General features: G+C 32.8%; 1 protein-coding gene across 1 annotated transcript; it reads right to left on the bottom strand.

Moving 5' to 3' along the window:
• Positions 1-3,009: 3,009 nt before the first annotated feature.
• LOC134716394 (uncharacterized) lies at positions 3,010-10,733 on the bottom strand. Its single transcript, XM_063579375.1, has 3 exons — positions 10,617-10,733; positions 7,520-7,889; positions 3,010-4,545 (listed from the first exon to the last, which is right to left on the bottom strand). The coding sequence occupies exons 1-3, from the start codon at positions 10,674-10,676 to the stop codon at positions 3,203-3,205; spliced, it is 1,773 nt and encodes a 590-aa protein (XP_063435445.1). The 5' UTR covers positions 10,677-10,733; the 3' UTR covers positions 3,010-3,202.
• Positions 10,734-13,456: the final 2,723 nt, after the last annotated feature.

The following is a 13,456-nucleotide window of genomic DNA, read 5'->3' as shown; positions in this document are numbered from 1 at the left end:
CGGAGACGACGACACCAACGGAATGTAGAATCGCTATGTATGGCTTTTCCTACTTAAGTCGAAGGCTCGACAAAAACAGCTTGTGTTTATCTTTTAAATAAAAAAGTTATGTATTCCTGAAGGGAGAAAAAATACGTCCACAAATCCGAATTTTTAGCAAATATCATAATTCGGACTCATTTTACTCAAAAAGTAGCACGTGAAGGTATATATTTTTTTGTTACATATTTTGATTTAAGTAAATATATATAATAACCCATATATCTTATAGGGAAAAGATTCTCATCGTCAGAAATAAACTGTTTGATAGGCTTTTAAATACCAAATGAGTTATGAATGTATATGCTATATCATATTAAGGTGAAGTTGGCATTGTGCTGCTGAGGTGGGGAAAATTTATGATATCATAACTAAAATTTTCCCACTTGTCCTCAATGCTCTTCAACTTTGTACTTGTTTGGCTTAATAACTATTTTAAAGTTTAAAGACGAAACGTGCGTCTGGCATACGATCTGAGCGTCACTGATGAGTCTTATGTAGACGAAACACGCGTCTGGCGTATAAAATTATAATCCTGGTACTTTTGATAACTATATACTAAATTATAATCCTGGTACCTTAGATAACTATTGTCATAGATAGGTTATATAGGCAGATATTAAGATGACTGCTCGTTTCAAATTTGAGGTATAAATCTAAAAAAATAGTGTATGTTGTTTCTTTCATTTCTAGTGGTAAAGAATATATTCATTGAATCCAATTAGAATAGTTTCGAATGTTAAAAAGAACATCATCAATATATCTAAATGTGAAATGAAATTATCAAGCTTCTTTCGATATTCCTGCGTTTGACATGTGTCTGAAGAAATAAATCTTGTTAACTTAGGAAGATAGCTTATATCAGAAAGATAAGTTCTGAGGAAAGATAAGAAGTTATCAACATCTTTTGAATTTAAATTCCGCTATATAGATGATGTTCTCTCTCTAATAATACAAAAGGTTGTGACTATGTAAATCAAATCTATCCCATCGAACTAGACATAAAGAATACTACAGATACAGTTAAGTATGCCTAATATCATGACTTACATCTAGACATTGACAATGAGGGTCGATTGCAAACAAAACTTTACGACGAAGGAGATGATTTCAGCTTCCCAATTGTGAACTTTCCATTTCTATGTAGCAATATTCTAGCAGCGCCTGCATACTGAGTATATATCTCCCAATTAATACAATATTCCCAGGCTTGTATTTCCTATCATTATTTTCTTGATAGAGGATTGCTGCTCACAAGGACACTATTAAATCATGAGTTCAAAATAGTGAAGTTGAAATCATCACTTCGTAAATTTTACGGAAGCCAATATCCTTCCCTTTTCACGATTGTGAGCTACCAAATTATACTATTTTTCGGATTTGTAATAACATAAGCAACACGGCGGGTGCCACATGAGGAGCAGAATCTGCTTACCCTTCCGGAGCACCTGATATCACCCCGAGTTTTGGCGGGGTTCGTGTTGCTTAGTATTTAGTTTTCTGTTTTTTTGTCTTCTGTACTATTATTTGTCTGTTTGTCTTTTCATTGTTAGTCATGGCGTTGTCAGTTTATTTTCAATCTATGAGTTGGAATATCCCTCTGGTATCTTTCGTCCCTCTTTTAGAAACTTTAGAAGATAGTTTATAATGGACGTTCGATATCATGTTAAGTTTACAGATACCTTGTAAAATATATAAGATATCTTACAAAATATATAAGATATCTTGTAAAATATATAAGATATCTTGTAAGATATATAAGATATCTTGTAAAATATATATGATATCTTGTAAAATATATAAGATATCTTGTTAAATATATAAGATATCTTGTAAAATATATAAGATATATCTTAAAAACTCATGATACTCTTTATAAGATATCTCATATTTTAAAAGATATTACAGTTTATAAGATTCCATTTAGCTTATACGATATCTCATACATAATTTATATTAAGAAAATTATATGAGATATCTGATATTTCTTTAGAGGAAAGTTGTCTAATGCCATTCACACCAAATATTCTTATTTTTAAAGTAAAAAAAAAAAGGGATGTTAATCCTGCTGAAAAACTAGAATTAGGGGTTGAAACAATGACTGCATCTTTGTAAACAACCGCAGGGTCAAGGTCAACTTCTGCGGATGAGCAAGGAAAGAGTGGCCTTCGTCACGCAGGAAAAGCACTATTTTTTTTTTCGTATTTCATGTATAGGAAGTGAATACTTTTGATCAATTCCTCGTTCTCTCTTGTTGGCCTTTGCCGCAAGATTGTAAATCCTATGCATAGCATTCTGCAATTTTCACAACAACCGAGACAATTATGAAGACTTATTTTTTTCAATTAATCTGATATTGGTTACAAAAGAAACTTACTACCATCCTCCGTGCATAACATGTTGAAAAATTGTTTAGACATTCAAGTCGTGTTATGAATTATAAAAAAAACCAGTTACTATTATTTTAATTCGAAAAAGCAGACTAACATATACAATTCAAATGAAACAGAAATAAGAAAATGAGGGTAAATAAAAGCCAGTACCTCACACCTTTCCAAGATATATCTTGTTTTTCTGATCGAAGTAGCTGTTAAAGATTTTACATATATATCATCATGTTGACGATAGTGGATAATCACTCGAACAGCATGTTTTCAAATGTTCAATAAAGGGCATTCACACTGATTCAGTTTCTCCAACATTTTTTTTATAAATTTACCTTTTTTATGCTACTAGTATAAGTTTCTTAAAATGTTTTAAGCTTATAGACATATATATACACAAGGGGTCATCATTCATATGATCAAAATTGACATGAACTCGCATTGATATGATCATAATTTACATGAATTATCATTAACTATTTGAAAACTTTTTTGGTGAAATACTAAGGATTTTCTGACACTTGGCTTTATTTGACAGAACCTTTCGGCATTGTGGATCCCCAATACTCTTTAACATCGTACTGTATTTTCTTTTTTAACTTTTTTTTTTATTTCAGTGTCAATGATGAATGTTTTGAAGAAAAACGAGCTGTCATACAAATGATAATCTTGATAAATATGATGAGTTTAAGGTACATTGTGTAAAACATTATTTAACAACTATCAAATATCTTAACACATTCATTATTTTGAATTGATTATCCCAGTATGACTGATTTTTAGCTTTCTAATTTTATATCAGTATCTTTGTTCGCTTCTGACTGGGTAATACATTTCTGTTTTGAATATAGGCCTTCATCAGTATCTTCGTTCGCTTCTGACTGGGGAATACATTTCTGTTTTGAGTAAAGGCCTTCATAATTTTCAATACATTCATAATCTGGGTCACATATTTCAACCTCTGTTACTACTTCTGAAATATCCTTCCCACTTGAAGTACCGTAAACGTTTTTAGAGTCGTTTGCAATGTTTTCTTTTTTTAAGCTCTCTTGTGTTTGGAATGCATGATCATATGTATCATCGATTTCCTCTTCATTATTCGTTACCCCCTCAAATGGTTTACTGAGGGCGTTTTGACTTGCACCAGCCTTTATTAATTCATAATTTTCCACATGCTCTTCATCCTCTGTCCCCTGATTTTTCCAGGCTTCCTGGCGAGATGTTTGTGCATCCTCATAGACTGAAGGTTCCTCGGGTTCCTCAGGGGACACATGTGCATCAGATGGTTCGGATGGAACATGTTTTTTGTCACTTAAGGAAGCACGTTTTTTAGTTGGGTTATCTCCCTTGACAGCTTTCTCAGAAAGAGGCTTAGCAACTTTGTTCGAGTCAAGGGGAAGTTCGAGCTCATCATATAGATTTTCTGAATCCTCGTCATTTTCCTCTATGGTGACTTCCAGTTTCGCTTTATCATTAAGCTTTTTATCTTTTGATTTTGAAATTGCTTCTAATCCTTTCTCCTTTTCTATGTTTTTTTGTTCTTTGCTTTTTTGTATTTCCATATTACTCTTGCTAGAAAGGTCACCGATTGATTTAGGTTTACCACTAACTTTATTTTGTAATTCACGTTTAAATTCGGCAGAAGAGGCAAGATGAGGATACTGAAATCTAGTCGATGCTGTAATATCTGTTTTGTCTTCCACTGATTCTATCTGCTTTGTTGGAGGAGGTGACTTTTCAGTCCTCGGTATGGGTTCTGACATCCGGTTTGATGATGGTATTTTTGTTTCAGACTGTGAAAAATTAAGTTTATTTGTTAACTGTTCACTAGCTCTCCTTTTAGTAAGTCTATCAATTGATTTGGTGATTGCGGAAGAATCCTCATACATGAACGTGAATGTCCCTGCACCTGTTTCACTTCTACGTCCAGCTTGTATCACAAAATCGTTGTCTTGTTTACCATATCTTCTCAATGCATCATAATACCATCTGTACTTGGCTTCTTTTGTTACTACGTCCTCTAACATAAGACACACTTCTGATACATAAAGGCGGTATGTGCTCGTCAGGCCAAGCCTTTCTGTATCTTCATTTTGTTTCAACTTCACATCAAACTTAGCAGCTGAAATAAAAAAAAGGACTATAAGCTACACGTAAGTGTGTTCTGCAGTATGATAACTCAAGTTTTCAAATAAAAAAAAGCAACCCAATGGATTTGAGGAACCTGTATCGATAACAGGGCACATGTGCATAAAATTGTTATGTTACAATGCAAGTTAGCATAAAATTGTAATGTCCCAATGCAAGTTAACATAAAATTGTAATGTTCCAATGCAAGTTAACATAAAATTGTTATGTCCCTATGCAAGTTAACATAACATTGTAATGTCCCAATGCAAGTTAACATTTTGAAAGTGTTTCGATAAAAGTAAAAAAAAGACATTTATCCTGAATTATAAAGTCGACAGACGATTTCGATAATGTTAAATTATTTGCAGATATTGTTTTGTTGATCATTTCGTTATTTACAAATCATATCGATTTGCTATTGTTTTTGATAACATTGGTGGTAATTATCCGTTAAGGACAATACATTCTATAGAGAACAGAATGATGTTATCGGTCATGTTGACTTATTAGTGCATTGTGTCCTGATAATATATTTTGATATTTACAGTTTTTCTTTATTCAAATATTTTTAACCAAAACTATTGGTAAATATTGTCATTCATGGGCGATAACTCGTGTATGGATTCGGCACGTTTTCGATCGTGTAAAACTTTTATGTAAATGTTGTTCTGTTGATCAGTTCAATATTTTAAACAGAATACAAATAGCTGACAAATGTTATTCAAAGACAATAAATCCTAAACGGAGTCACCTAAACATTCCTGTCATTAGATCTAATGAGAAACTGTCAAAAGTTTACAGCAAGACAGAATCTCATTGAAATCTTATCCCATTATAACATTCAAAATAATTGTCAAAATTTAAGAAAATAAAAAAAAAAAACGTTTTGGCCAGATTTGTGAACCATTTAACAGGCAACAATGACGGTGGCGATAGACGAGGTCATGGCAATAGGTCACAATCATGAATAGATGTAGTCCAGGTAAGCTAAAAAAAAAGATACCATAAAAAATATTTTAACTACACTATTCACGGCAATAAAGAAATAGCAATGGTTTCCATTGTCTTGTTTATGGTCAGAGGAATCACTTAACTAAATCATTTGCCTTTACGAAAAATATTGTGTTAAGAACAATTTCAATCAGAAGAATTTGATCTGTATCGAATTTTAAATTATTATGAGTAGAATTAAGATTAGGTCCCTTAAATAAATAATTTTCACATTTTCCCGATTTCTACGAGTTTCCTAGAATTTTCATTACGGATTTCATCAGAAATAATTGAATAGCAATTTTGTCAACAGGAAGGATGAAAAATATTGCTATCAGTTGTACAATTTATAAACAAGTGAAAGAATTAAAAATACCTTTCAAATTCATTTGAATAATGTAAAAAAGTTTAAAATGCAAAGTAAAAGACCATCATATAACCTTCTTTCGTACATTTCTCAATGAAAACTGTGTTGTCCCTAGACTTTGTACTTGTTTTTATGAAGGTTGGAGGCTCGCCTAATTATATGATAGTTATTGAAAAATTGGTCATAATCGTGATATATGAACTCCCCGCATGACAGTGGTATTGACTAAGACAGCGATAATGATCGCTCCTTAGGCGAGATGAGATCACCCCTGGTTTTTAGTGGGGTTCGTGTGGTTTATTCTTTAGTTTTCTATGTTGTGTCATGTGTTCTATTGTTTGTCTATTTTTCTTCTATCATTTTTAACCAGGTGTTGTCAGTTTATTTTCGATATATTAGTTGAATGTCCCTCTGGTATCTTTCTTCCATCTTTTGTCGGCAGTCAATACCACTGTCCTACGAGCAGTTCATGTTTCACGAACAGTTCTTCAATAACTATAATGTTTATTTCATTGAGGAATCATGTTTTTTTAATTATAAATTCAAATTGTTCAAAGAAAACTAGATTTTTTTGTACGATTTCTATAGGACAGAGTGAAGAACACGACAACCATTCATTTAAGGAGGTAGACCTAGGTTAAAGGAAATAACTCTGAAAATCATCAGAACGTTTGTGTCAACCATTTTCAAAAATATATTCTAAGCTTCTATGTTACAAAGATTATTTTCAATCTGTTTCAGGTAAATGCTTAAAATACATTGATGAACTTGACTTTTACAAACGCTTAACTGATTAAAAGAGTTATCTCCCTGAACCAAGGTCTACCCCCTTAAGTGCAATGTTTCAGTGTATGAACACAAAATAAAGTTTTCTTTAATTTTATAATGAACGAAAACATATGGTAAACAATTCATCAACTTCAATTAAAATTTGAAACAGAAAAGGTTTACCTGACATTTGAACTAAAGAAACTTCGCCCCGCAGGTCATTAACACGCAAAACTCTGTTAAATTAATACGGTCCCATATTTCTTGTCCGTTTTTTTATGTTAAAGACCGATGGAATTTAGTTAACTAATGAATAAAGAATGTCATGTATTGTAATTCAATAAGAAAAGCGTATTTTTATCCGATATGAAATAAAGATCGTTGTTGTAAATTTTGAAGAATTAGAACTTATAATACAAATTTTTAAATCTAATTTTCAAAGGATGGGTTTGTTCTAAAGCAAGGGGTCCCATCATGCCATAATATCAAAAAAATGAAAACAAACTAAAAACATTACTTTTCTGATTGTTTTCAATTTTATTGCTCGTTTACGTAGATTCTTTTCTCCATGATGACCAAAACAAACTTTTGTCTTTTTTTTCAACAGGTTTTATCATGAATATATAGGCTTCTCCGCTATAGAGTAACAATAGAGAACCAAAAATACAGTTTTAACGCGTTACATATTTCAACCGAAACTTAACCCTGCTAAATGGTCGAAAAACAAGTTCCAATGATTTGATAAAAAAACCGTTTTTAATGATAAGAAATGTAACATTTTTGAAACTCTTTACTTAATTTAATACTAAATACATCAATGATAAAATACCAAACAACTTACTGGTCTCCGGTCCAGAATCATATAAAACATTATCTTTGATTCCTGTCTCAGACTCATCATCATCATCAACAACAGAGGACAACTCTTCATTACCGACGGCAACTTGTGCATTGTTCTGTAAACAATTGTACCAACTGTCAGTTTCAGTTTGGTTGGAGAATAATAGTGAGAATTTCTGTTTCTTCAAATAAACATCTATGTAAAAGTCCTTTGAAAATTCTTTTATCACTTTATCAAAACCTTTGACACGAGAAAGCTTGAATTTATTTCTAAGCTTTAGTGTACCAGTATTTCCTTTGCTGTCATAGCAGTTTAGAATCAAAGATTCATTGTTCTTAACTAGTTTGCAATATCTTTTATTCTTCTGTTTCTGTAAAATAAATTTATATCTTGAAATGATAAGTGAACCACAAGGATATGTGAACTATTCATACAAAACATAAGGTTATATATTAATAGATGTATTGCTTGCCAATTTGGTAATAAGAAAAGAGCAAGAAATGGAAAAAATATTACTGAACCATTTTCAATAATTGATAAAACTTTTCAGGACACCTGAATCATACATCATTAATATTAGATCTTTTATAAAGATGATAACAAAACTGCATATAAAATAATGAGAACGAACTAAAATGCGTTAATCCCGATTTCTGGGCCTTATTTCTGGTGATTTTGCCAAAACAAATACTCCTTTTGTTCAAAAATATTTATCAAGGAATCATTCTGGGCAACATGAACCGTACAAAAATCCCTGGAGTAAACTCATGTGCTCTGTAACATGCGGCACCTGTCGTGTTACTTATATAGTTACAAAACCGCTGATACTTCTAATTCAGTAGCTGACATTCGGGTAGAGGACAATATTTTGTTTACAAATGGAACCGGTATTCCAAAAACGGTCAACCAACTCATGTCGTCCGTATAATTTTCGACGGGATGATTTCTAACTCACCTCTTAGAACTTGGTCTAATATGTTCATTGTTAGGAACAACCCTCTATCAACGAAATCATGATGGGAAATACAAGCTCTGGAATTTCGTACGCGTATAAACAGAGAGAAGCATAACTATAGAATTGACTACGAAAGGGAATTGCTTTTCTTTCAATTGTAAATGATTGTCATTGAGTATATACAATCTGTGATATTGTATTGTTTTCCTAGAATCTAAAACTTTCATTTTATTTGGAAAGAAACAAGTATAGAAGGACGGAAGCACTTAGATAAGAGTTTCAGTAGCTAAATGTATGTAACAGTAGTTTTAAATCTTATTCAATCGATTAAGACAAATCAGGGTACATAATCACATGAACTCAAAGAGGAAGTGTCTTCCGTTGTACATTCATCTTCCGTCACACGCAGTCGAAATGGCTTTATGTGGGGAAAAAACACATTTGCTAAAATTACAGATTAGAAACGGTTATCTTATTATCTCAATTTTGAAATGAGTTTATTTTTACATTGGATTAGATAAAGGACGATTGTTTTGCTACGTATTTGCCAAATTTTATATTTGGCACTATATATATATATGGTCTAGCGGGACGGCTGCAGTGCAGGCGATTTGGTGTCACGATATCACAGTAGCATGGGTTCGAATCCCGGCGAGGGAAGAACCAAAAATTTGCGAAAGCAAATTTACAGATCTAACATTGTTGGGTTGATGTTTAGACGAGTTGTATAGATATGTATATATATAGTTTAAGAAAATCTCATTAGGCTATTGCATATGAAAGGAATTTATCTGTAACATGTCCTGAATATGACAGTTGTTCTGCATTCCTTTGATGCGTGTGAGCTATTATAATCAATTGATTTTCAATTTTAAAATTCCTTGGTATTTTTATTGGTTTACTTCTCTATGTCTGACTTTATTTTGTGTCTCTTTTCTTGGTGTCATTCAATGGTCTTCAACTGCGTACTTTATTTGGCCTTTTAACATTCTTGATTCAGGCTTCACTGACGAGTCTTTTATAGAAGTGATAAGTTTTTTTCTACTGTAAATTGATGCTGACACATTTTCAGTCACTTTCATCTCTCTCTCTTTAAAGCTATATGCAGTAATGATATAAAGATTGCAAATATGTATTCGGCCTAAAGATTGATGACTTGTCTACAACTTTTGGTTCTAATGGCTATGAAATTAACTCATAACTTTATGGTTACATTTATTTTTTCAAAAGCAATGACTCATTATTTAAATACAGGATGGATACATTACTGTGGAAGGACTGAAGGTTTCTGGTATAACTTTTAGGGTAACACTTTAAAGGATATGAATGCACTAAACGTAAGAGGAGCACATTCTGATTTATCAAAACGGTGTATGAAATCTGTTGAGATACAATCTACAACACTCAGTATTGCTTCAGTTGAAACTGTTCTTCACGGGATCACTACTGTAACTTCATAACCTAATTCGGTATTTCAATGATCTGATTTCCGTGGCATGTTTGACGACACAATATGAAAGTATTCATGCAGGAGTTATGGTATATCGTGTATATACGCCACAGTAGCTATAAACAATTATTATAACGGCACAAGCTGGTCATCACTAGCGTCTGAATCTTTTTACTTCGTCTTGCGATATTCCCTGTGTGTACAACAGCTTAAGGTACACAGTATCTTGTTTTTAAATTTGGAGGTGCAAAATGTAACAGAAGACCTTGCACAGCAGTATATCATGATTTCCCCTTAATAATAAAACTTATACTACTCTGCCGGGCCATGTTTTGTATAGTAAGATACCAAATAGCCAACTTTGCATCAAGTAGATCTCCATTATCTTAGCTCCGTGAAACGAAAATCAATGACAACATCACTACACGTCATAGCAGTTGCTACAATGTGTATCCCTAATTCCAGTAATCTGTTCCTTGTGTTAACATTACATTAGATGAACAGACTTACTGAACAGAAAATATTTGCCAGAATCACATATATGAGTACTCCTGCATTCTTCATTGGCAATAAAATCACATGTTCAATCAAATCCTGATTTCATTTTACATTTATGTATAGTCTTATATAATAAAAGTGCAAAAAATGTCTATCAATTTTTCTTCAAACATGACAATGAATATATTACTTACTAAAATTCCACATCGTATAGTTATCTCTCCTTCTTTTATCACATAGTTTGGATCTGACATTATAAACAGTAATGTATTCCCTTCTTCATTTCTACTGTGAAAAATCAAACCAGGAAGAGTGGTCGGTAATATGAAAGTATGAAAAGGATAGATGTTTATCAAACTCTTTACAGTTTATCTGTTTGATGACATCAACAATTTGTTAAGATTTCGATAATAATATATAATTAGCAACTGGAAAAATATATTTCTTAAAAGATTTTTTGAGTTTAAAAAACTCAGACAAATATATTCAGACCAACATCCAAATAAAACAGCCAAAACACTATAACCCCGTATACTAGTTTATGATATGTTATTTACATGTAAATGATACCCCCGCTTATTCTTAGAACAATTTTGCATCGTTGTCTTTTCTATCTTTGTTAATTAATTAATCTGTTTTCACTTACAGCTGCTGCAAAAAAAAGAGGCGGAAGATATCAAAGGAATATCACATAAGTCGGCCAAAGGGGATGATGTTATGACAAAAAAAAATGATCAAAAGAAAAACAACACTTATCAAAACATAACAATGAAAACTAGAATATGAGCACCCCCCCCCCGAAAAAAATAAAAAAATAAATAAACAAATGACTACAAAAAGAACCGGGGGGAAGCTCGCATGTACTAAACTACAGCACTGTTCTACCGGCCTAATTTCAGAATTTAAATATGAGTGCAGACGCTAAGATGTCTCGATTACATCACCGACCATAGATTTTATGTTGAAAGTCTAAGATAAAGATTTTACTAAAAGTCCCACAGGCGGATTTAGGGGGGCAGGGGGCCCGGCCCCCCTTTTGAGAACAAAATGTTGGTTGCTTATATAGGGAATCACTGAGGCGTGACGAAATCGGTCCCCTCTTAGGCAGCAAGTGGACCCCCACTTATGAAAATTTCTATCCTATCACACAGACATTTACAAATTCCAATTATTTCATACACCGAAAAATCGTCGTTTTGCTTATAGTATATGAAAAAAACAAAACTTAAGATTGACTAGTGAACTAGGAAAATGAGGTCAAGGTCGGGTAATACCTACCAGGTCGACATGTCCACCTTACAATCATTTCATACTTCACATAAAGTTGACTTACAGCTAATAGTGTCTGAGAAACGGACCGAATCACGTCACTGTAACCTTAATCATTGATCCATGAAATCAAGTCGAGGTCGAGGTCAGGTAAATACTGATTGGAAAAGAGTCTTATTCAGTTGGTCAAATTGGTGAAAAGGAAACCAGACTATAGTTACGACATAAGGGACATGTCCGATATCATCTGTCAAAAGGAACATGCATTCCATAACCGTCAACCAACTCGTGAGATGATTTCAACTTCACCATTTTGAACTCTTGGTTTGGTAGTTTCCATGTAAGCAGCAACCCTCTGTCAAGGAAATCATGCCCGGGAATATCGTATCAATTTGGAGATATATACTACGTATGCAGGTGCTGCTGGAATGCTGCTACATAGAAATGGAAAGTTCAAAATTCGGAAGTTTGAAACATCTCTTTTGTCGTTTTGTTTTAAAACGACCAACATTGTAAATTTTTAGATGTAGGTCAAGATATTAGACAGACTTTACTGTATCTGTAGCATCCTTTATATCTAGTTATTTTTAGCCATGGTGTTGTCAGTTTGTTTTAGATTTACGAGTTTGACTGTCCCTTTGGTGTCTTTCGTCCCTCTTTTATTGAGAGAACATCATCTATACAGCCGAAAGTAAAGTTAAACGATATTCCTAACTTTCTTTCTAACTTCATAAGAAATTCCTATATGAAGTAAGCCTAATAAGAATAAGGGAACAAGAAGAAAAGAAGAATGTACTACAATTGGGAATTCCGATGGTTCGTTGTAAAAACACGTCCTCAAAACGTAACAAATATGTTGTCAATCAAGAAATCAAGCATCTTGATAATGTCAGTTTCAGAGAATTTTGTGTTTGAATCAGAGTGATTTTTACAAAGTAGGATGTATCCCTCCCTAAGACAATATTTTGTATCTACGTTAGGATATTTTTTGAATGAAACAAAACTATACAAACTCTTTCCATTTATCTTTTACTTTGGAATGGGGGAATAGTTATCAAAAGTACCAGGATTATAATTTAGTACCCCAGACGCGAGTTTCGTCTACATAAGACTCATTAGTGACGCTCATATCAAAATATTTATAACGCCAAACAACTTGTGTAAAGTGTAGAAAAGTCAAATTGAAAGAGTCTCAATATGTATATGCTCTTAAAGATCACTTGATTTTTTTAAGTATCCCTATCTGATTCAAGCCACCTCTAAAATAGGCAGTTTCACAATAAGTTTGAAGCCCGGCTTTGATTGCTGATAAAATTGATGTTAATAATTTAGAAAACGGTTTCGTGTAGCACTCGGGAGACCCAGCAAGATACGGTTGTTTGAAAGGACACTTATGTAGTTTAGGTATCCAATACAGTTATGGAAGATCCAGTTCCTCACCTTTGGTTGAAAATCCATAGGGACATAGAACAGACCTATGATTATCCAAGATTTCCTCTTAGCAAGTGTTATGAAGTATATGTTGAGTTTCCAAGTGAATTTGCAATACCCAATTTATTTATCAAGCAGTAACATGAAGGTTTTACTAAAAGTATCACAAACACTTAACATTATTAATGTTCTATTACATTATTATTATGGGGTCATAGCTATATATAGTAAGACGAACCTGGATAGACAGACATCAACACGATACACCAAATATAGTTGACCTATTGCTTCTTGTACTTGAAGGCCTTGAACAACAGATAAAAACACAAATCTC

Source organism: Mytilus trossulus, chromosome 4 (genome assembly GCF_036588685.1).
Source record: "Mytilus trossulus isolate FHL-02 chromosome 4, PNRI_Mtr1.1.1.hap1, whole genome shotgun sequence".
NCBI classification, from domain to species: Eukaryota; Metazoa; Mollusca; class Bivalvia; order Mytilida; family Mytilidae; genus Mytilus; species Mytilus trossulus.
Note: the sequence above shows the minus strand (reverse complement) of the source record. Positions and strands in the feature narration are given on the sequence as shown.